This window comes from Chiloscyllium plagiosum, chromosome 27, assembly GCF_004010195.1.
Source record: "Chiloscyllium plagiosum isolate BGI_BamShark_2017 chromosome 27, ASM401019v2, whole genome shotgun sequence".
Lineage (NCBI taxonomy): Eukaryota > Metazoa > Chordata > Chondrichthyes > Orectolobiformes > Hemiscylliidae > Chiloscyllium > Chiloscyllium plagiosum.
In genome coordinates this window covers 14,819,165-14,843,938 of record NC_057736.1, presented here as the reverse complement: position 1 = coordinate 14,843,938, position 24,774 = coordinate 14,819,165, and the positions used below count along the sequence as shown (strand labels likewise).

Genomic DNA, 24,774 nt, shown 5'->3' with positions numbered 1-24,774 from the left:
TGCATCTTAATTGGAAATATTTTAAAAGAAAAGTTCTATACTGAGGAAGTCCTGGGGTCTGTATACTGCATTGCACAGACAGTAAAGATAGTAAACAAATGAAATATTTAAATCTGATATCTGAAGGAACTCCTTTACACAGAATGAGAATTGTCTGTGTGAATCCAGGTGACCAGGAAGCTGAGGCACAGATTTTGGGGATATGAGAAAGGCAAGTGAAGTGAGACTGGGAGTGTTGGAATGTTAGAGACTTAGAAAAATGGTACCCCATACTTTGGGGTAATGTTGACTTTGGAAGGTAGTGCAAAACATGCAATGCAACACAGCAATCCATTATAACTTTTCCTGATCTCCAGGTTTGTTGATTTCTGTTGTTACTCATCTTATACATCATCAAAAGTCAAAATTACTATCCTAGATTTTTTTCATGCTCATGTGCCTCTGGGGAGTATGTTTGAATACTGGGTATGAGATTGAACTTAGTTGAAATACTCTTATTGTATACTAATATCTGCTCTTTTTCTTCTAGGTGCAGAGAAGCACATCAGAAGATGCAGGAGCATCGCCAGACGCAAGTGTGCTGTCTGAGAGATCTGCCCAGTTAGTTCCAATTTAATTCCTTTCTTCTCCAGGACAGTTGTTCGATACTTGGTGCTTATAAAAATGTCAAGAGTTCGGTGCTGGAAAAGCACAAAAGGTCAGGCAGCATCCAAGGAGCAGGAGAATTGACGTTTCGGGCATAAGCCCATGATCAGGAATTCATGATGGCCGAAACGTCGATTCTCCTGCTGCTCGGATGCTGCCTGAACTGCTCTGCTTTTCCAGCACCACACTCTCGACTCTGATCTCCAGCACCTACAGTCGTCACTTTCTCCCTCTTATAAAAGTATGCATAATACAGCTGTCAGATGACCAGGCTGGTTTGTGGCCCAGGCTTGTTCATGTTTCTCAGCTCAGTATTGAATTCATTGACATATTTAATTAATTTTGTCTTTACTAGTATTACCTTTCAATTTAGGCTGGATTAATGAACGGTAATGATCTGTATATTCCTAACTCGTTAACTCTGAAAGAGTAAAGTTAAGTGAAAGTCTGTACATTCTGAATTAGTTAACTCTAAAAGAGTAAAGTGAAATTCCCACTCAAATAGCTTTTGGTCTGATCGATAGTAATGAGCATTTCCCTAAACACTTTAGCAGAATTATGAGCCCTAGATAAGATAAACTATATCTAAAGTCCAATATGGCTACTTTCCAGCAATTTCTATGTACAAGTCTGATCTTGACCTTTCTAGTTTCATGGTCTACTTGAATGAATACCCTTTATTACTCATCTACACCACAGACAAAAATGATGGGTCATAGCCCAAATTTGAACTTATTTGCTTTCCCATGATAGTTTGAAAAAAGCAAGGAATAGATGGTAGGGTGAAGGAACCTTGGGTGACAAGTGATGTGGAACATCTAGTCAAGAGGAAGAAGGAAGCTTACTTAAGGTTGAGGAGGCAAGGATCAGACAGGGCTCTAGATGGTTACAAGGTAGCCAGGAAGGAACTGAAGAATGGACTTAGGAGAGCTAGAAGAGGGCATGAAAAAGCTTTAGTGGTAGGATTAAGGAAACCTCCCAAGGCATTCTACACTTATGTGAGGAACAAGAGGATGGCCAGAGTGAGGGTGGGGCTGATCAGGGATAGTGAAGGGAACTTGTACCTGGAGTTAGAGGAGGTAAGAGAGGTCCTTAATGAATACTTTTCTTCAGTATTCACTACTGAGAGGGACCTTGATGTTTGTGAGGACAGCGTGGAACAGGTTGACATGCTTGAAAATGTTGATATTAAGAAGGAGGATGTGCTGAAAATTTTGAAAAACATATGGATAGATAAATCCCCAGGGCCAAGACGGGATATACTCTAGGTTACTACAGGAAGTGAGGGAAGAGATTGCTGCACCTGTGGCAATGATCTTTCCATCCTCATTGTCCACTAGAGTACTGCCAGATGATTGGAGGGTGGCAAATATTATTCCCTTGTTCAAGAAAAGGAATAGGGATAATCCTGGGAATTTCAGACCAGTCAGTCTTACATCTGTGTTGGTCAAATTATTAGGGAGGATTCTGAGAGATAGGATTTATGATTACTTGGAACACCATAGTCTGATTAGAGATAGTCAGCATGGCTTTGTGAGGGGCAGGTCATGCTTCCCAAGCCTTATTGAATTCTTTGAGGATGTGACAAAACACATTGATGAAGGTAGGGCAGTGGATGTGGTGTGCATGGATTTTAGCAAGGCATTTGATAAGGTTCCCCATGGTGGGATCATTCAGAAAGTAAGAAGACAGGGAATCTGGCCATCTGGATACAGAATTGGCTGGCCCATAGAAGACAGAAGGTAGTAGTAGATGGAAAGTATTCAGCCTAGATCTCGGTGACCAATGGTGTCCTGCAGGGATCTGTTCTGGACCTCAGCTCATTCTGATTTTTATAAATGACTTGGGTGAGGAAGTGGAAGAGTGGGTTAGTAAGTTCGCCGATGATACAAAGGTTGGTAGAGTATCGGGTAGTGTGGAGGGCTGTTGTCGATTGCACTGGGACATTGACAGGATGCAGAACTGGACTGATAAGTGGCAAATGGAGTTCAACCTGGAAAAGTGTAAAGTAATTCATTTTGGAAGGTCAAACTTGAATGCAGAATACAGGGTTAAAGGCAGGATTCTTGGCAGTGGGGAGGAACAGAGGGAGTTTGGGGTCCATCTCCATAGATCCCTCAAAGTTGCCACCCAAGTTGATGGGGTTGTTAAGAAGGCTTATGGTGTGTTGGCCTTTCATTAGCAGAGGGATTGAGTTTAAGAGCCATGAGGTGATGCTGCAGCTTTATCGAGCCCTGGTTAGACCACACTTGGAATATTGTATTCAATTTTGGTTGTCTCATTCTAGAAAGGATGTGGAAGCTTTAAAGAGGGTGCAGAGGAGATTTACTGGGATGCTCTCTGGACTAGAGGGCATGTTTTATGAAGAAAGATTAAGAGACCTAGGGCTTTTCTCATTGGAAAAGAAGGATGAGAGGTGACTTGATTAATAGTGTACAAGATGTTGAGAGGCATAGATAGAGTGGATAATCAGAGACATTTTCCCAGGGGCGAAATGATTATCACGAGGGGGCATAATTTTAAGGTGATTGGGGGAAGGTTTAGGGGAGATGTCAGAGGTCGGTTCTTTACACAGCGTCGTGGGTGCATGGAATGCACTGCCAGCAGTGATAGTAGAGTCAGATACATTCGGGACATTAAAGCGATTCTTGAATAGGCGCATGGAAGATAGTAAAATGAAGAGTATGTGGGTTAGTCTGATCTTACAGTAGGATAAAAGGTTGGCACAACATCAAGGGCTGAAGGGCCTTTACTGTGCTGTACTGTTCTATGTTCATGTTATGTTTACATGATTATGTATTGCAGTGGAATTTTTGCATTCTCTCCCTTTGTTACAGGTCCTTGGAAATTATTTGCCAAACTACAACAAAGTGCTGTGATTTTCTACTATGGGCAGGGTGTAGAGGCAGACCCTGTGTCTGTTCCAACCTAACAAGGAATTGAACCTGATGTTGTTGACATTAATTTGACTTAGAATGTAACCATCTAACCACATGTGCTATAAAGTTCCTTGACTAAACCAACTGTTGCTTGGTTACGCAGTCAGTGAGTCCCATGATTTATGTTATGGATAAAAGTAATGAATCCTCAATACACAATGCTTGTCAAGTTTATCAACTAAACCACACTGACAATGAATGCCCCAGGTTTATTTCAAAGTCAGTCCTGATTTATGGTCAGCAGTTAATGGTTTGCTTAGATACAAAAATCAACCAGGATTCATGCTTCTGAGGCAATTCAGTGACATCCCTAGAGCATGTGCTTGGAACTGGATGACAATGCAATCTCAATGATTTGTGATGTTCCTTGAATTGACTAATCCAGCAATCTTCTTTGTCAAGATGGAGAGATGAAATACTTGTGAGAGATGTTAGAGGGAATACACTTGCAATGAGTTAGTGCCTTAAGGAGAAGTGGAGAAGATAGGACACAAAATATTTGTATAACTCTTTATATGTTTCACAACTGGATGAAACCAGATCACAACCTATTCTGTTGCAACATATTAAGCAGGGGAGTTTTTGCTGATCCTTCTGCTTGCTGCTCAGTAAATTAAGGCAAAGGAATGCTCTTGTGGAGCATAGCTTTGGTACAGCAAGCAAAAATGTTCCCACTTAAATAGTTACCTTAAACTGTGGAGGCAGGGACAAGACTTCAACTTCCAACTCTGTACAGTAACAGTTAAAATCAGCTTTGTGCACATGTGGAGAATAGTACTGCAGATTTGTACCTCGTTCATGATCTAGCTGCTATAGCATTTGAGTTACCATTGGGTAAGATGTTAAGTGACATTGTTACTCACATTTTGTTGAAAGACACAATGTGGTAATGAATCTTAACCAAGTCATTAATTCTGGGGTATTAATGTCCCTTAATATTAATTCAAATGCATTATCATTGTTGAAACCCCCATAATCAATATCCTGAGGGTTTTCATTGACCAGAAAGTGAACTGAACTACCATATTCATAATGTGGCTACCTGAGCAAATCAGAGACTAGGAATCCTGCTGACTCTCCAAAACCTATACACTATTTGTAAGGCACAAGTCAGTATGTGGTGGATTATTTCCCACTTGTGAGTGGTGCTCCAACAATGCTCAAGAAGTTTGACAACATCCAGCTGTTTGATTGGCAACACATCCAAAAACATTAATTCTTTCCATCAATAAGCTCAGTAGCAAGAGGGTCTACTATCTGGAGATGATCTGCAGAAATCTACCAAGGTTCCTCAGACATCATCTGCCAAACTCTCAACTACTATCACTAAGAAAGGTAGTGATAGCAGACACCTGGAAACACACCAGCTGCAAGCACCCCTCCAAGCTAGTCACTCCCCTTGCTTGGAAAAATATTGTTTTTCCTTCATTGTCACTGTTTCAAAATCATGAAACTTCCTCCCTACAGCATTGTGGGGTTTACTTACATCAAATCAACTGCAGCAATTCAAAAAGGCAGCACACCACCACCCACTCAAGGGCAACAAGGGATGGGCAATAAACACAGCCACAGCTAGTGATGCCCAAGTCCCATGAATGAGTAATAAATAAAATGTCCAGGTGAAGGATATCCTTCCAGTTCAATAAATAATACAGTTTTTAAAAATTAATTCCTGATTAATTGATTCATGGTCATCATTAGACTCTTACTTCCAGGTTTTCTTTTATTGAATTCAAATTCCTTCATCTGTTGTGGCAGGATTTGAACCTAAGGACCCAGAACATTATCTGGATCATTATTGTCCAGCGATAAGACCCCTATGTCAACACCTCCTGTGTTGGAGGCTTTTCAATTTCCTCAGGTTTTGTTTTTAGCGCTTTGTTTCATTGTTTGGTTACATGTATTGGATTATGTATTTTGGCCCTGCTATCACTGTTTTCATGGTGAGTATGACCCCATGATCACCTGAGGTCAGTCATGCCCCTTTATCTCTGGTTAAACTTTTTGATATGTTTCTTGATACTTAAAAAACAAACTGTGGAGAACAGTGTACACACGAATCTGCCAAATTAAAATCATAAATTCCAAAGACTTTCATTTTTTAAAAATTCAGGTTCTCACGGAGAGAGAGGGTAGGAATCCAACAGGGTGCAAAACCTGACTGCAACACCTTTGAAACTAGTGCAAGCTGTGAAGACAAGGATAAGCCATTGCCATCTGAATCCTACTCTGAAATTGGGTCCGAGTCTGATGGAGAAAGTGATCAAATGCAGCCAGTACAACAGTCTAACACTGAGGGTAAGGAGGAATACATTGCGTGCATGCCGCACTCATTAACTCTTTCACTCTCGAGCTCTCACCCTTCTCTTTCTCTCTCAAGCTCCAGCCCTTCCCTTTCTCTCTTGCCCTTCTCTCTCTCAAGCTTTCTCTCTCAAGCTCTCACCCTTCTCCTTCTGTCTGTCTGTGGGAGGCAGTTTTCAAATGTTTCCAGTGACCAGCTGATTGGACATACTCCATTCTGTTTTGCTGACCAGCATGATTTATATTAGGTACTGAATTACTGCACACGTGATGGCTAATGTTAGCTGGTTATAATAATATAGTCCTGTGACTATAGGTTTGGAAAAAACATGGTTTTGCGTGAGAAAGGTAACTTGCTTCTTAAAAATGTTTATTTTTGATAAACCTGAATTAAATTGTACTAATATTACTGCATTAGGTTACCATTCAGTAAGTTCATGGTAATACAAATGATTTGAAACAAAAACTTGAATTGTAACCTTACCAGTGCAGTTTGACCACAATTTCTCAGTTGTTCCCAAAGCAGAAACACTACTCCAGTTTTGTTTTGATTTGTTATGGTAACTGTCTTGTTTAAACTGTCCATATGCGAATGAAATTTCAGAGGTGAGGTGACAGTGATGCCCTTGACATCAAAGCTACATTCAACCAAGGAGCGGTAGCAAAACTGGAATCAGTGGGTATCAAGGTCAAACTCTTTTTGCTTTTTGGAATCACACTTGGTACATAGGAAGATCATTGTGCTTGTTTGATCAGTCATCTCAGGAGGAATTCCTCAGGGGTCATGACCTAGGCCCAACCATCTTGAGCTTGCTTCATCAAGGTCAGAAGTGGAGACTTTCACCAATGATTGCATAATGTTCATGACCATTCATGACTCCTCAAATGCTGAAGTACTCCATTTTCAAATGCAACAAGATCAGGATAAAATCCAGGTTTGGGCTGAGAAGTGTCAAGTAACATTCACATCACACAAGTGCCAAACAAAGACCATCTCCAATAAAAGACAATCTAAACACAGCTCTTTGACATTCAATGATGTCACCAACATTAAATTCCCCCAACATCAACATCTGGGGGTTACCACTGACCATAAATTCAACTGGACTCTCCACATAAACACAATGGCTACAAAGTTAGTCAGGGGCTAGGAAATCTGCAGCAAGTAACTCACCTTCTGACTCCCAAAGCCTGTCCAACTTCTCAAAGGCACAAATCACAAGTGTGATGGAATATTCCCCATTTGCCTGGATGGATGCAGCTCCAACAACATTAAGAAAGTTGACACCATCCAGTACAAAGTAGCCCTCTTGATTGCCACCACATCCACAAGCATCCACACCTTCCACCACCAAAGCTCACTAGCAGCAGCGTGTAATGTCTACAAGATGCATTGCAGAAATTCACCAAAGATCCTTAAACAGCATCTTCCAAACCAACAATCACTTGCATCTAGAAGGACAAGGGCAACAATTAAATGAGAAGACCACCATCTGCAACTTCCCTTCCAAGCCATTCGCCATTCTGATTTGGAAATAAATCACAGTTCCTTCATTGTCACTGTGTTAAAATCCTGAAATTCCTTCCCAAAGGGCATTGCAGGCCCATTTAGAGACATGGACTGCAGAGGTTCAAGAAGGTGGCCCAGCACCATCTTTTCAATGACAACTAGGGGCAAGCAATAAATTCTGACCAGCCAGAGATACCCATGCCCACAAATTAATTAAAAAGGGAAGTTCGCTAGTTCGGTAGTCTTGCACTTGAACTTCTGTAGTAAGCGATTCCCAAGGCAACACTGAAAGTTTCAGTAGTTAGAAGATTCAGAGATACCGTTAAAATAGAAGCAGTGCAAAATGCCTGATTCTGTTTATAGATGATGGTTCTTACTTTTTTGAGTTTGACAGTTCAAAATTGAGGATATCCCCGTAAATCTTTTCCAGCATATCTAAAAGGTTTTCAGTGAGAAAATGAATGGAGTAATCCTGCAAGCAAGGTTAGTATTAGAAGCAGGAGAAAGTGAGGGCTGCAGATACTGGAGAGTCAGTCAAAATGTGTGGTGCTGGAAAAGCACATCAGGTCAGGCAGCATCCGAGGAGCAGGAGAGTCAATATTTTGAGCATAAGCCCTGCATCAGGAATATTAGAAGCAGTCATTGACAATTTGTAAAGGGTTCACTATTTGAAATTCTTGAAATTATTTGTAATTCATAAATCACAATTATTCATGCCTGTCTAGTGCAAAATAAGAGGAAATGTGGCTTAACCATAACTTGTAAAATAAACTAGGGATAGTATTAGTTCCAAAAAGGAGATACACAAAGTTGCCAAAAATAAGGCAGCAAACTTGGGGATTGTGAATATTTTAGAATTCAGCAAAAGAGGACAAAAAGTTTGATCAAAAGGAGGAAATAAAGCATGAGAGTAAAATTGCAAGGACACAAAATCTGACCACAAAATCTATAAATATGTGAAGAGAAAAAGATTAGTAAAGATAAATGAAGATCCCTTTATAGGAAAGCAGGGAAAATTATAATGAAGAATAAAGAAATAGCAAAGAATTGGGTCTGTTTTCACAAAAGAGAGTAAAAATAACCTCCCAAAAATGTTAAGAAACTAAGAATCCAGGAAGATGATGAAATTGAAGGATATTGGTACAGTACTAGGAATGATACTGGGAAATTACTGGGGTTAAAGGGTGACAAACCATAGGGCCTGATAGTCTACATCCCAAAGTACTAAAGGAAGTTGCCTGGAAATGTTGGACGCAGTGGTGGCTATCTTCAAACATTCTATAGATTCTGAAGCAGTTCTTACAAATTGGAGGATAGCAAATGTAATGCCATTATTTTAAAAAAAGCAGGGAGAGAGAAAAACAGAATTATAGCCCAATTAGCCTAACACCAGTAATGGGGAAAATGTTAGAGTCTATTATAAAAGATGTGACGGTAAAACATCAACGGGATTAGACAAAACTAGTGTAAGGTTATGAAAGGCAAATCATGCTCAACAACTTTACTGGAGTTTTTTGAGAATGTGACAAGTAGAATTGATTAGGGAGATTCAGTGAATGTGTTATATTTAGATCTTCAGAAGATCCTTAGTAAGAGGTCAGTGGGCAAAATTAAGGCACATAGAATCGGATGTAATAAATGGGCATGGATCTAGAATTAGTTGACCAACAGAAAGCAGAGTGGGAATAAATGGGCCTTTTTCCAAGTGGCAGACAATGATAAGTGAGTACCATGAGAATCAATACTTGGAGCCTCAGCTATTCACGATTATATATAAATTGTCTGGGTGAGGGAACCAAATGCAACATTTACAAGTTTGCTGTTGATATAAAACTAGAGAAGGATCAAAGTTATGAGGATGATACAAGGAGGCTTCAGGGTGATTGAGACAAGTTGAGTGAGTGGCCAACATGGCTAAATGTGAAGTTATAGACTTCAGTGAAATAATACAGAAAGGACTGGAGGGTTGAGCTATAAGGAGAGGCTGAATAGTCTGAGGCTTTTATCCCGGGAGCCTTGGAGCCTGAGGGGTGGTTATATATATATATATATATATATATATATAGGTTTATAAACCCATGAGTGGCATGGAAAGGGTGAATAGCCAAGGTCTTTCTCCCAGGGTAGGGAAATCCAAAACTAGAGGGCATAGATTTAAGGTGAGAGGGGAAATATTGAAAAGGGACCTAATGGGCAATTTTTCCACACAGAGGGTGGTGCATGTATGTAACGAGCTGCCAGGGGAAGTGATGGGGGCTAGTACAATTACGACATTTAAAAGGCATGGGTACATGAATAGGAAGGGTTTAGAGAGATGTGGAACAAATTTTGGCAAATGTACTAGATCAGTTTAGGATATCTGTCGACATGGATGAGTTGGACCAAAGAGTCTGTTCTGTGCTGTATAATGCTATAAGAAGATTTGAGTTCATAGGTAGGGATATCTCACTATAGCTATACAGAGCCATGGAGAGACCACACCTGGGGAGTTTTGCCTGTAGTTCGGTCTCCCTAATAAAGGATAAACCTGCCATAGACGTAGTGCAGCAGAGCTTCACTAGACTGACAATGAGAACAACAAGACTGTTGTAGAATGAGAGATTGATTTGACTGGGTCTATATTCACCAGAGTTTAGAAGGTGATCTGACTGAAAACATTATATAAATTCTAACAAGATGCAGGAAGAATGTTTTCCCTGGTTGGGGAGTCTAGAACCAGAGTACACAGTCTTCGCATATGGGGTGAACCATTTTCGACTGAAACATACCCAATAAAGATAGTTTTATTTTAGATTTTAAAGGCATTAAAGAGTATGGAGAGAAAGCAGGAATTATAGCAATGAAGTAGAAGATCAATCATGATCATATTGAATGGTGGAGCAGGGTCAAAGGGACAAATGATCTAGACCTAGTTTCTGTGTTCCTTGAAATAAAAGAGGAAAACTATCAACTAGGCTCAAAATAGGAATGTGATGGATATTAAACATCTGGATTTGTGCAGCTGCAAGACATGTTTTTAAAAGCTCAACACTATCCAGGGTGGATGAGTCACTTTGATCAATGAATGAATATCAAATGCATTTGACTGAGGATGAGTGATCTCTTCTGCCAAGTCATTTTCAGTAGGTGCTGAAATTTAGAAATTACTACCTAACTTGTGAGAACTATCCTAATCTTTGGTAAATGAATTAAATAAACAATGTGTTCCTATTTTTCCAGAAATTTAAAATAGCCTTTTACAAATGGCCAGTGATAGCTTCTGATATTTGCCTTAAACTAATTATCTTTCACGAATTCTTTTAAAAATATGCTGGAAAAGGGTTTTTTATAGAGGGGCTGGTTGACAATTTTTAACGCAGAGATAGATTTTTTTAGACAAGAGAATCAATGTAAGGTTGTCAGGGTAGCCTGGAATGTGGTATTCAAAGCACAAACGTATTAGCCATGATCCCACTGAATGGCAGAATGGCCTAATTTCTCCTAGTTTTTGTGTGAACACATTCCTGAACAGCACATGATGCAGCAGGCCTTCCCAGGAAAAGATGACATGAGGCTCTTGCTGTATCCTATAACCTACCATAAAGTTCTGACCTATAATTGCTCTTATCTTCTTTATAAGACAACCAATCCTAGCTTCCATCATCCCTTTGCAAAAATGAATCCCCTCAGTCCTGGCGCGATTCTGGTAGGTCTCTTATGTGACATCTTCAAGGCCTTGACATCCTGCTGCTCGTTGGATGCTGCCTGAACTGCCATGCTCTTCCAGCACCACTGATCCAGAATCCTTTTTTATATATCAACAAGTGCTTATGCATGACTGAAATGTTGTTTCACCACTCAAGAATTGACATCCTTTCTTAAATATGGTGTTCTAAATTGGAGATAACAATCTAGATGGGGTCTAACCAATGTTTACTCTAGCAATGCAGTGTATTATTGGCTGCCTACTATTGTGTGTTCAGTAACTGAGTTGCTATCCTGGTATGTGTTAAGGTTGTGCTTTATTTGATTTTACAGGTGAGCACATGCAGGTAGCAAGTCTGATGTCTGAAGGGGGCACTGTGACCTCATGTGATGGAGAAGAGCTTGTAAGTGATGGAACATTAACTCCACAATCTCCAAGAATAATTCAGCATCAAAACATTGAAGATAGAATGAAGTATGATTCTGACTGTGAGGGAAGACCAAGACGAGCAAATGATGAGAGAGCGGTGAGCATGATGAATTATGCAATGCCATTATTTACCAGAAATTTGTGCACTTTTTGTTTAAGGAAGCATTTAAGTCAGTCTGTCAGTATAAGCAGAAGTAATCTTGCAGAAAATAGTGAAAAAAAATCAACTTTGACATAAGATGGTTTTAATATCAAATACTCCCAAGTCAGAAGATGTTCACTGATTTGCAGTGTGCTGTTCCATTTGGAATTTCTCTGATAACTAAACAGCCCATATGTAAAAATAACAAAGCCTGAATCACAGCCAGGCTTGTGTGGAAAAGCAGCAAATAGCATTCACCAGTATCGGAGTATGATAATCTCCAACAAATGAGAATCTAACTGAGACTCTTGAAGTGAAGTGACATGATTATAATAATTTGGATCCTTCACCACCAAAATCCTGGAAGTCAATATTGACCAGAAATAACTCAACCAGGCACGCACATACTATCTACAAGTCAGAATCTGGGTATTCTGCAGCAGATGAATCAGTTCCTCATTCCCCGAAGCCTTTTTACTATTTAAAAGGCATATTCCAGGAGCTAATCTCCACTTGCCTCAATATATGTAGCTGTACCAGTACTCATGGTGCTTTGTGTGACCAAGGACAAATGGGTTGCTTGATTGCCATACAAACATGCCTCCTAAACACCTCCACCTCTAGCAGAATGTGGTGCCTTGTTCAAAGCCAACTTATCGTGGCTCTGAAGCACCTTCTAAAACTGACTTTCACCACCTAGAAGGACAAGTGAACAAGAAGAAAAGGGAATTTGAAGGCAAAAATGTCCCATGACTTTAATTGAAAAGCAGAACAAGTTCAAGGATGCTTAAGTCCATTTGTGCTCCTATTCCTTACAAATTAATACTATCTCCAAATGCTTCCCCAAGTTATTCACTATCCTGCCTTAGCTGTATATCTTGCTGTTTTTTCATCATTGCTGGGTAAATATTGTAACTCCACACTGTCAGCTCACTGCAGCCATTCAAAAAGGTGGCTTACTCTGCAATCTGAAGGGAACGTAGGAATTGGCACCGAAGTCCTGGGATTGAATACAATAAGGTTGGTTAGATTAGTTTAAATTAATAGCATTGGTTTGATACAGACAACATTCCTTCTATATTGTCTCATTGTTAGATACAAAATGAAACTCTCTTCTATATTGTTGTTTGATTAGATATAAACAGAAGTTCCTTCTACAGTGTCCCAAAAATGATTCCTAGGGCAGATGCAACACTGATTAGATACAGCGTAAAGGTTTGTTTCTGTTCCTGGAGAATGCTACAAAGCTGTATTTCTTTTGCACAGAGCTTTACCCCAATGCATTATTACCATGCTCCACAGGTCAGTACAGTTTGGAAAACACCTGTAGCTTCCCAGTGTGCAAAACCATGAGTAATTTGCAGTTCTCTCATACAAACTAGGTAACTTGTGAGATGTTAGAGCTTGAGAGCTATGTGAAACTCAGCATCATCTGCAGATTGTGGAGAATAACTTCTTCAGATCACATGCAAATAAAGTTCTGACATCTTGAGGCAGAAAGCGGCATTAGAAGACAGCGATCGGCAGACTTAATGCACGCAGAATTAAAGCATCAACCTAAATACTCAAGTTGGTGGAAATTTTCAGCAGTGTTAATTCCGCTTGGTCAGCAATCTCAAGGTGCCACCTTTTGTATATTTAAATTTGAAAAAGTACAGAAATGGATAGATAAACAAACCATTTAATTAAAATTTGTAATGCAGGGGACAGTATGTTTTTAAAGAAGGATACTGATTGTGAAACACTGGAAACAAAACTAAGGAAACAGGAAGCCTGGGACTGTGTAATTCAAACAGGATATTGAGCAATAGATTCAGTATTGCTACCCATTCAGTTGCAAGTTCTCATGCACACATACCAAGTAAAATGTGAACTAAGTCCTGCTAATTTACTGTTAAAAGCTATTTGAACTAATTTTAACATTGCACTGGTGCTATTTTGTTTGTGATGTTTGCATTCCTCCACCTACCCTGGAGAAATCAGTAGTAGGAATCTGTACTTTCACAAAATGCAAGGTTATTGAATGATGTTGATTAAAGAGATTAGAAGTAAAATTATATCAAACCAAAGGGAGTTAATGATGAAATGTTGAATCTGAAGTTTGTAAGGGCAAGGTTTCTTGATGTAAAACCTAGGGTCAGTCACCAGATGTCCAGTCCAAGGTTTCTGGGTAGTTGCCAGTTCTGTGGTATGAGGCAGGTGCCAAGCACTTCGGTAGCTTGTGGAAAGTTGTTGAACTCTCAGGTTTGAAGTTAAGTAAAGGTCGTGACAGTGTTAAGGTTCAGAGAATTGGTGCCAATCATCCCAACCACAACCCAGGATGGGTAGTAATCTTTGCTACTTGTGCTATTCCATCTAGACTTCTTCCTGTCTATACACTGTACTTGTTAAAGAAGTGAAATAACCTTAAAATCTGTGGTTTAACTGCTCTTCACTGTTTTGATGCATAGAATCATAGAGATTGACAGCACAAAAAGGCCCTTTAGCTAAGCACATCCACGCCAGTCAAAAACAGCCACCTAACTTTTCCAAACCTCATTCTAGCACTTGGCCATACGCTTGTATGCTTTGGTATCACAAGTGCACATCTACAGTAAATACTTCTCAATAAAAGTTTCTGCCTCTACCATCCTTACTCGCAGTAAGTTCCAGATTCCCACCATGTTCTGAGTGAGAAATTTTCTCTTTCTCACACCTCTAAACCTCCTGTCTCTTACTCTAAATTTCTGATCAGTGATCCCTCAGTGAATGGGAAACATTTCTACCTGTCTGCCCTATCTATGCCCCTCATAATCTTAAACATTTTAATCATGTCCCTTGTCAATCTCCTCTGCTTGAAGGAAAACAACCCCAGTTTGTCCAATCTCTCTTCAAAACTGAAACTCTCCAACCAGGCAACATCCTGGTAAATCTCCTCTGCACCATCTCCAATGCTATTATAATCTCTCCTATAATGTAAATTATAGAACTTCACACAGCACTTTAGCTATAGCTTAACCAAAATTTTATACAGGTCCAGCTAAACCTCTCTATTCATAAACTCTATATCTTGACTAATAAAGGTAATTATATAATATGTCTCCTTCACCATTTTATCCATCCCTCCAGATACCTTCAGGGAGCGGTATACATGCACACCAAGGTCTCTCTGATCCTCAGTGCTTCCCAGGATGTTACTATTCACACTTATAGTGTTCCCTTGCTTTGTTTGTCCTGTCCAACTGCATTACCTCACATTTATCTGGTTGAATTCAATATGCCATTGATCAGTCCATTTGACGAGCTCATCTGTATCCCCTGTTTGGAAGGGTGTGGGGCAAGTGCAGGCAAATGGGACTAGTTTAGTTTGGGATTATGGTTGGCATGGACCGGTGACTGAAGGGTCTGTTTACATGTTGGATGACTCTATGTCCTCTTTTAATCTAAGGCTGTATTCCTTACTATTTACCGTGCCATGAATTTTTGTATCGAGTACAAACTGAGTGAACCTTCCACCATTCAAACCTACATAATTGATATAAGCCACAAACAGCAAGGACCCCAACATTACACCCTTTATGACCCCACTGGACACAGAAATTCAGTCAGAAAAACATCCCTCAACCATCAATCTCTGCTTTCTGCCACTCAGCCAACCGAGAATCCACTTTGCCAAATTTCCTTGGATCCCATGGGCTCTTGCCTTTACAATCAGTTTCCCATGCAGGACCTTATCAAAAGCCTTGCTACAGTCCAAGTAGGCTACATTAAAAGCATTAGATGCATCTATACACCCTGGTCACCTCTTTGAAAAATTTAATCCAGATGATCAGACATGACTCCTTAACAAAACCATGCTGACTGCTCTTAACTTCCCCCACCCTCTTCTCTGACCTATCACCTCCATCCCCACCCCCATTCACCTATTGTACTCTATGCTACTTTCTCCCCACCCCCACTCCCCTCTCATTTATCTCTCCACTCTGCAGGCACCCTGCCTCTATTCCTCATGAAGGACTTTTGCCCGAAATGTTGATTTTCCTGCTTCTCGGATGCTGCCTGATGTGCTGTGCTTTTCCAGCACCACTCTAATCTAGACTCTGCTCTTAATTAAATGCTCTCTCTCAAGTGGAAATTAGTTCTGTACCTCAGAATTGTTTCTGATAGTTTCCCTACCACTGAGGTTAAACTGATTGGCCTGTAGCTTCTTGGTTTATCCCTTGCTCCCTTCTTGAATAACAGTACCACACTGGCTGTCTTCCAGTCCTCCAGAACCACTCCTGTAGCCAGCAATGAATTGGAAATTTTTCCAAGCAGTTGCTTCTTTGCCTCACTCTATACCTGGGATACATTTCATCTGGCCCTGGATACTTATCTACTTTTAAGCTTGCCAGACCACTCAGAACCTCCTCTTTGTCAATGCTAATCTTATTAATTGTATCGCAGACCTTCTCTCTATATATCCATACCATCCCTTTCACTAGTGAACACCAACTCAGAAGTCTTTAATTAGAGCCCTACCTACATCCTCCAGCTCATGCACGAATTATTGACGTGGTCCTTAATGAATCCTTTTCTTTCACTCATAGAGTCATAGAGTCCTACATCACGGAGACAGGCCCTGTGGCCCAAACTGCTCCATGCTGACCAAAATGTCCATCCACGCTAACCCCATTTCCCTGCATTTGGCCCATATCCTTCTAATCCTTTCATATCCATGTGTTTGTCCAAATACCGTTTAAATGTTGTTAATATACTCCCCTCAACCACTTCTGCTGGCAGCTCATTCCATATGCATACCACCCTCTGTATAAAAACGTTGCCTCTCAGGTTCTCTTTTAGTCTTTCCCCTGTAACCTTAAATTGATGCCCTCCAGTCCTTGATTCTCCAACTCATTATCCCTTTATGCTTAATGTACCTGTAAACAATTTAGGATTTTCTTTTTTAAAAAACTTCCAGTATTCTTTCGTATCTCATTTTAGCTGTCAAAGAGTCAAAGAGTCCTACAGCACGGAGACAGGCCATTAGGCCCAAACTGGTCCATGCTGACCAGAATGTCCATCCATGCTAACCCCATTTCCTTGCACTTGGCCTATATCCTTCTAATCTTTTCCTATCCAAGTATTTGTCCAAATTCCTTTTAGATGTTGTGAATATACAACCTCAACCACTTCCACTGTCTGCTCATTCTATATACGTATCACCCTCTGTGCAAAATATTGCACCTCAGATTCCCTTTTATTCTTTCCCCTCTTACCCTAAACTGATGCCTTCTAGTCGTCAATTCCCCAACCCTGGGAAAAAGACTGAGTGCATTCACTCTTTTTATGCCTCTCATGATCTTGTACACCGACATAAAGTCCTCCATCAGTCTCCTCACTTAAGAAAAAAGTTCTAGCTTGTCCAACCTCTCCCCATAACACAGACCATTAGGTTCAGTCAACATCCTTATAAATTTCTTCTGCACTCTTTCATGTTTAATAACATCCTTCCTATAATAAGTTGACTTAAACTGAACACAATACAGCAAGGGTGGCCTCACCAACATCCTGTATAACTGCAACATAACTTCCCAACTTCCATACTCGGTACCCTAACTAATGAAGGCCAGTGTGCCAAAAGCCTTCTTCACTGCTCTGCCTATCTGTGACTCCACTTTCACAGAACTGTGAATCTGAACTCCAAGATCCCTCTGTTCCACTACACTCCTTAAGGCCATAACATTCACCATGAAATTCCTTCCTTGATTTGATTTTCCAAAATGCAGGACCTCCTACTTGTCTATATTAAACTCCATTTGCCATTTCTCAGCCCACTTCCCCAGCTGATCAAGTTCCTACTACAATTTCTGACAGCGATTTCCTCGCTGTCCATGATACTGCCTATTTTAATGTCATCAGCATACTTACTAATCATGCCTTGTACATTCTCATCCAAATCATTGATTATAGGTAACAAACAGCAATAGGCCCAGCACTGACCCCTGAGGCGCTCCACTACCTACAGGCCTCCAGTCTGACAAGCATCCTTCCACTATTACCCTCTGCTTCCTACCATCAAGCCAGTTTTGTATCCAATTTTCCATGCGATCTAATGTTCCAGAGCAGCCTACTATATGAAACCACATCAAAGACCTTACAGAAATCCATATAGACTACGTCTACCGCACTGCCCTTTTCAACCTTTCTGATCACTTCATTAATGAACTCTAACAAAATTGTGAGCCATAACCTCCCACTCACAAAGCCATGCTGACTACTCTTAATCAAACCATGTCTTTCCAAAAGCATGTATATCTTCTCTCTCAAAATCTTCTCAATGATTACAGGTGTTAAGCCTACTGGTCAAAGTTCCCAGGCTTTCCTTTGCAGCGCTTCTTGAATAATGACACAACGTTTGCTAACCTCCAGTCGACCAGGACCTTACCCATAGCTAACAATGATGCAGAAATATCAGAAAGGGCACCCACAATTTCTTCTCTAGCTTCTTACAGTGTTCTTGGATATATCCGGTCAGGACCGGGAGATTTATCCACCTTCATACATTCTAATACATCTAACACCTCCTCTACTGTGATATGGACTGTCCCCAAGATATCACTACTAGCTTCCCCTAGTTCCAAAGTCTTCATGTCTTTCTTCATGGTAAACACAGAGGCGACATATTCATTGAGAACCTTGCCCGTCTCCTGTGGTTCTACGTATACATGTCCACTTTGGTCCTTTTGGAGCCCAATCCTCTCCCTCTAGTCATTCTTTTTCCTTTGATATACTTAAAGTGCCTCTTTGGATTCACCCTAATGTTCTCAGCCAAGGTTATCTCATGCCCCTTCTCATTCCACCCTTCTGATTTCCTTCTTCAGTAAACTCTTATCTTCCCTGTAGACCTCCAAGGAATACTCCCTTGATCCCAGCTGCCTTTACCTGAGCCACACCTCCTTTTTTCTGGTCAAAGCCTCAATATCTCTTGTCATCCAGGGTTCCCTATTCCTGCCAACCTTGCCCTTTACTCTCACAGGAACATTTAGACCTTGAACTCTAGCTATTTCACTTTTAGAGGCCTCCCACCTGCCAGAGGTCCCTTTGCCTGCAAACAAACACTCCACTCAACCCCTGCAAGTTTGTGTCTAATTCCATCAAAATTTGCCTTCCCCAATTTAGAATTGGAACCTGTGGAACAGTTTTGTCCCTCTCCATAACTATTTTAAAATCAATAGAACTATAGTCACTGGTTCCAAAGTGCTTCCCCCACTGTCACCTCGAAGACCTGTCCTGCCCTATTTCCCAAGAGAAGGTCGTGTTTTACCCCTTCCCAAGTAGGACCCTTTTTATACTGCTTGAAGAAACTTTCCTGAATGCACATAACAAATTCCACCCCTCTAAGCCCATAACATTCACCATGAAATTCACCATGTTAGGAAAATTAAAATACCATACTATTACAACCCTATTGCTCCTGCAAGTCTCCCCAGTCTTCCTACATATTTGTTCCTCTAATTCCCATTGACTATTTGGGGGCCCATAGTACAACCCCAATAACGTTACAATCCCCTTCTTATTTCTTAGCTCCATCCGCAAAGCCTCTCTGGATGATCCTGCAGTTATTTCATCTTTGATCTCTGCTGTGATGCTCACCTTAATCAAAAATACAACTACCCCTCCCCTCCTTCCACTATCTCTGTCCCACTAAAGCATCTGTACCCTGGCACATTAAGCTGCCGGTCCTGTCTTCTCTTAGCCATGTTTCTGTAATGGCTATAATATCCCAGTCCCACATACCTATCCATGCCCTGCGTTCATCAGCCTTACCTGAAATAAATGCAATTTAATCCAACAGGTATTCCTTGCTCCTTGTTCTGTTCCAGCCTGACCTGTCTCTTCAACCTCCTATTTCCGATTACTCTATCTCCTTTGAGCTTTCCACTTGCCTTGCTGCTGTTGAGGATCCCACCCCCTGCCAATCTAGTTTAATCTCTTCTAATCTCCCTTTTATACATTCTATACTCCTCTAAAGCTTATACTGTTTGAACCCTCTGTATCTACTATAAGATTCCCTTTCTCTCTTAATTCAGTGCTGTACGTCCCTTGAATCCCCCACCACTCGAACCCAGTCATTCCTTTTCCTCCCTTCCTATGCAGCAGACTCACCCATGGTGCCATGAATTTGGCTCCCTCTGCTTTTTCCTGCACAATAATCTCCCCAACAGTGTCCAAAATGATGTCTCTGTTAGAAAGGGGGATGGCCACAAGGGACTCCTGCAGTACCTGCCTTCCTCTATTCTGCCCAGTGGTCACTTATGCTCTTTCTGCCTGTTTAATCTCCACCTGCTGCATGACCTTTCACTGTGTAATCCATGACTCACTCAGCATTGTGGATGCTCCACAGTGAGTTACCTGCAGCTCCGGCTCTGAAATGTGGTTTGTCAAGAGCTGCAGCTAGACACACTTCTTTCACATGTGTTCACCATGGACATTTGAAGCTTCCTGTTATGACAAATCATATAAGAGGAATATACCACAGATATATATCAGAATTCTGCTCCTTTAACTTCTTTTAAGCACAAATCCTTCTGGTCTTAGAAAATGGTTGTGTAAAAATATTGAAGAAGGGCTCATGCCCGAAACGTCGATTCTCCTGCTCCTTGGATGCTGCCTGACCTGCTGCGCTTTTCCAGCAACACATTTTCAGCTCTGTAAAAGTATTGTTAACTTACTTTCTACCACACTTGGCTTCATTATGCTCCTTTATTATTTCGCTATTTCCAGTTAATCCCTTCCTCCAAAAGAAGACACATTCTTTTCTAAAATTTCAGATCAAGAACACACAATTTTCCAGTGTTATCATTGTTTTGATTTGTTTTTCCAATCAGCGGACCCCTGAAGCTGCAGCTGTTAAACTGGCATTCCCTTCTCTGCTCAGTTGAAGCTGAAGAATAAAGCCTTACAAACTGTAAACCCTTAAAAAGGACCTTTCAAACTACAAACAACAAAAAAAAAGCTCTGATGAAGAGTCATCTAGACTTCAAACATTAGCTTGCTCTTTCTGTCTGTATATGCTATCTGAGCCGCTGTGACCTCCAGCATTTGTTGTTTTCAGCATAAAAAAACAACTTTTCTATGTACTGATTTCCCATGGTGGGCTGAATTTCCAGTAAGTCTCACTTACTTGGGCTGTGCCTTCTCCCAAGTGCTCATGCAAAGTGTAATCCAGTAGTGGTTATCACATTCACTTTGCATGCAAAAGGGCCTTGGTTCTAAATTGCTGGGGTCACAGTGAAGATCTGATTCCTGATTTCCCCCCCCGCCCCATTCAATATTTTCTCAAGGTAGTTTCTGAAAGGCCAAATTCTATTGCCCTCTGTCATGTTTCAGAATTATTAAGCAATATCAGAAGGCATTAATTATCATGACATTTGGAGCAGAGAAACCTGTTCCCATTGTAAAACTCCAGACCCATGAGCAGCTGATTCAGTCAACATTAGTAATGTAAATAAACCCAGTGACTCGTTCTTTCCAAGAGTCACTAACATTAACATGGACTCCCAAAGATGAATATGAGTGACACTGCAACTGTGGAAATGACAGGTTAACAAATCACAGTTATTGTTTTTAAGAGAGGAGCAAGAAAATTTAAACAGGGTGGCGAGGAAAGCAAGGACATGCAAGTCTGGTGAAATACCTTCTTGAAACACCATGCCTTGTGACTAACTGAGCAGCTTCTCACTGTGTTAATAGCCTTGTGAAGGAACCACTTCCCCAGTCTGCACATTTGAGACTAAGATAGATCAGTTCTGATTGGAGAGTCATTGCAGGGCATTGTGGGTTATTTCTTATTTGCCCAAGTCTTCTAACCATGGCTAGTGTTACTGTTTTCAAGTATTAACTATGCTTGTGCCTTTTTCAGGGGCAGTTACGGAACAGACGAAAGAAAAAAGGTGAGCGAAAATCCTACTGTCTGACGTCTTTATCGCCCATACTTTTAATCCCACTCCAGACAGAGCATCTGTAGCCCCAATCTCTGTCTGTCAGGCATCAAATTATACTGAATCAAAAAGTGTGGCAGTGGAAAAGCACAGCAAGTCCAGCAGCATCCGAGGAGCAGCAGAGTTGGCGTTTCAGGCATAAGCTCTTCATCAGGAATGTGGAGCGGGAAGGGGTATGAGAGGTAAATAGATTGGTGGCGGTGGGGCTGGAGGAAGGTAGCTGGGAAGGCCATAAGTGGGTGCAGGTGGGGGATAATTGTGATAGATTGATGGGTAGGGTGGAGCAGATATGTGGGAAGGAAAGTGGACAGGTAGGAGACATCAAGAGGGCGGTGCCGGGTTGGAGGTTCGGATCTGGGATGAGGGTGGGGGGGGAGGGGAGATTTGGAAACTAGTGAAATTGATGTTGATTCCGTGTGGTTGAAGGGTCTCAAGGTTTTCCAGCACCACATTTTTGGCTCCAACTCTCCAGCATCTGCAGTCTTCACTTTCACCAAATTATAATGGATATGTGTATTTTTCCTTCTGGTATTGTGGACTGTTGAATATATGATATTTGGGGGCAGTTCAAGTAGGGTAAGGTGGAACTATGGAGGGATTTGATGATTAAAACTTAAGATTTAATGCGTTAGTGGATGAAGGGCTCAGGCCTGAAACGTTGATTTTCCTGCTCCTCGGACGCTGCCTGACCTGCTGTGCTTTTCCAGCAACACACACTCAACAGAGCTCTATTGTTGTTCAGTGGGGATGGAACTTGAAGGCTAAGTAGAAAATAATGAAGCAGAATTTTGGACAAGATTTAGCTGGTGGAATAATGGAGAACTTACTACTAATCCAGATGCTTTGACTAATGCAGTTAGTGAATTTGAATCAGTTTTTGAAAAATTAAATATTTAATAAAATTAATACAAAGATAATATTAATGGTTACCGTGAAGCCAATATTAATGGTTACCATGAAGCCACGAGTTTATTTTAAAAACTCAGCAGATTGACTAACAGTATCTGGGAAATGAAACCTGCTGCCCTTACTTAGTCTGGCCTATTTGTGACTACATACAGACAGGCAGCCACTGTAGGCCTCTAATGTTTGGCTGACTCTCATTTGCCCTCTGATGGGGCCTAACAAGCCACTAAGCCATGTCAAGTCATTTAAAAAGAATCATAAAATGGAATGGCCGACACAACCATAATCTAGGCACTGGATTTGGATACCACAAAGAAATTCCACATCCAGTTGACCATGCAAAGTTCTCATTACTAACATTTTGGAATCGCCAAAGTAGGAGAGGTAGCCCACAGACCAATCAAGAGCCAGGGCCTAACTTTGATTTGATTACTAAAGATGACTATCACCCAATCTGGTCCATCTCTATGCTGTGGCCTGTACCTCATAATAGCCCTGGAAATCTTCAACACTGACTTTAGACCCCATGATGTCTCATTCTTATTCTAATCAAATTTTGGCAAGGAAAATAATGCTGATATCAACCGTTATCCTCCCACAACTGATAAATCAGTATTTCTTCATGTTGGACACCACTTAGAAGAAGCAGCAAGTACAGCTACAGCACAGGAACTCTGGGGAAGAACTTCAATGTTCATCACCAAAAGAGGGTATACAGCACTACTACTAGTCAAATGTTGAAGAATACTGCTGCTAGATGGGGCTTGCAGCTGACGATGGGAGAACAAACACAAGGGAAGAACCTACCTCATCTTGTTCTTGCCAGTCTGTTTGTCCATTACAGTTGTGATGGGAATGACCATTCCACAGTCCTTAAGGAGACAAATTCCATTGTGTTACTCTTGAGTATATTCTTTGATGTTGTACGTTTCTCTGTGACAGGAGTAGCAACTGCTCTTAGTCGTAGACGGATATCATGCAGGGACCTCGGTATGGGCGAGTGTTATGGCTGGCTCTGGAAGAAGAAAGAACAATTTAGATTCATGTCACAAAAATGGAAACGCTGCTGGTTTGTGCTGAAGGGACCCAATCTATACTGGTACAACAGTGAGAATGTGAGTATGGAAGGGCAGGTACCTATTGGGGAAGGTGTGAAAAGCTGCCTGAAAGCCTCATCTTTTTTAAAATCATTCCAGGGAATGTGGATGTTGCTGGCTGTCCTGTATTTATTGCCCATCTCTAGTTGCCCTTAGAGAGGATGATAGTAAGCTGCCTTCTTGAACACAGTCCATGTGCTGTAGGTAGACCCACAATGCTGTTAGGGAAGGAATGCAGGCTTCAACTCAGACTGGTGAAGAAATTCCAAAATTAGTCCAGGTGTTAAGGATGCTTACTCAAAGCCAGAAGGGACTGATATTATACATCATGTCATTCAATGCTGCTCTGCGATTTTAGCCTGAGGCCTGATTACACTAACAGTTACTAGTTCCTAGGGCTGAAGGAAGGCCCAGTTAGGTACGTTTTAAAACTGCTCCTCCAGAAACAAATCTCAGACCTCCTCTGTCCCATTCTTTCCCTGTTCTGTTCCCCTACCCAAGCTATGAAATATCTACCTTGTGCCAGGGACCATTCTTAAATGATCCAAAAAGAGCTGCCTGTGGCAAATAATATCAAGTAATTGTCTTCCCCAGCCATTTTAGTTGGGATGTTAGGCTCAGTTCAAAAAGTATGTCTATTTAATTTAGTTTCTTACTAAATCACTGCAGTGACCTTTCTGAGCTGGTGTTTTAAACTATCTTACAATACGAGATAAAGCTGTCTGCTAATTTAAACCCGACACACGGAGAAGCTCACCTCGCGCCGTAATCTGTTAAATTTCAAGAGGCAAAGAACTATCCCAGAGGTCACTATTTAAAGTAAAAATGAACAATTTTATTTCTTAACAACTATTTACAACTTATTTCTCTTAAACCTGTTTTTACCTCCCAACTGTACAATTCTGGTCTGATTTTTAAAAAAATCCCGATTAAGATTTATAAGAAAAACAATCACATTTCAAAACCAGGCAGCTCTGTTGATTTTCCTTTGTAGATTTTCTTCTGTAGTCTTTTCTTTAGTATTCTGCTTCATAGGTCTTTTATATGAACAGGTACCTTTCAGAGAGCTATTTAGCTGGCAGTTTATACTTGTTGGTTTTCTTGGCAGTTCTCCCTCGAACTAGATTAGATTAGATTACTTAACTGTTCAAAATGTCC

General features: G+C 40.8%; 1 protein-coding gene across 3 annotated transcripts in view; it reads left to right on the top strand.

Annotated features, from left to right (window-relative positions):
* Positions 1-24,774, top strand: part of cnksr1 (connector enhancer of kinase suppressor of Ras 1) — an 84,353-nt gene that overhangs the window by 48,798 nt on the left and 10,781 nt on the right. For all 3 annotated transcript variants that reach the window (XM_043717491.1, XM_043717490.1, XM_043717492.1), the window contains 5 exons: positions 530-600; positions 5,698-5,882; positions 11,413-11,606; positions 21,535-21,565; positions 23,462-23,634. In XM_043717491.1, coding sequence (XP_043573426.1) covers positions 530-600; positions 5,698-5,882; positions 11,413-11,606; positions 21,535-21,565; positions 23,462-23,634 — 654 coding nt within the window. The remainder of the gene's footprint in view (positions 1-529; positions 601-5,697; positions 5,883-11,412; positions 11,607-21,534; positions 21,566-23,461; positions 23,635-24,774) is intronic.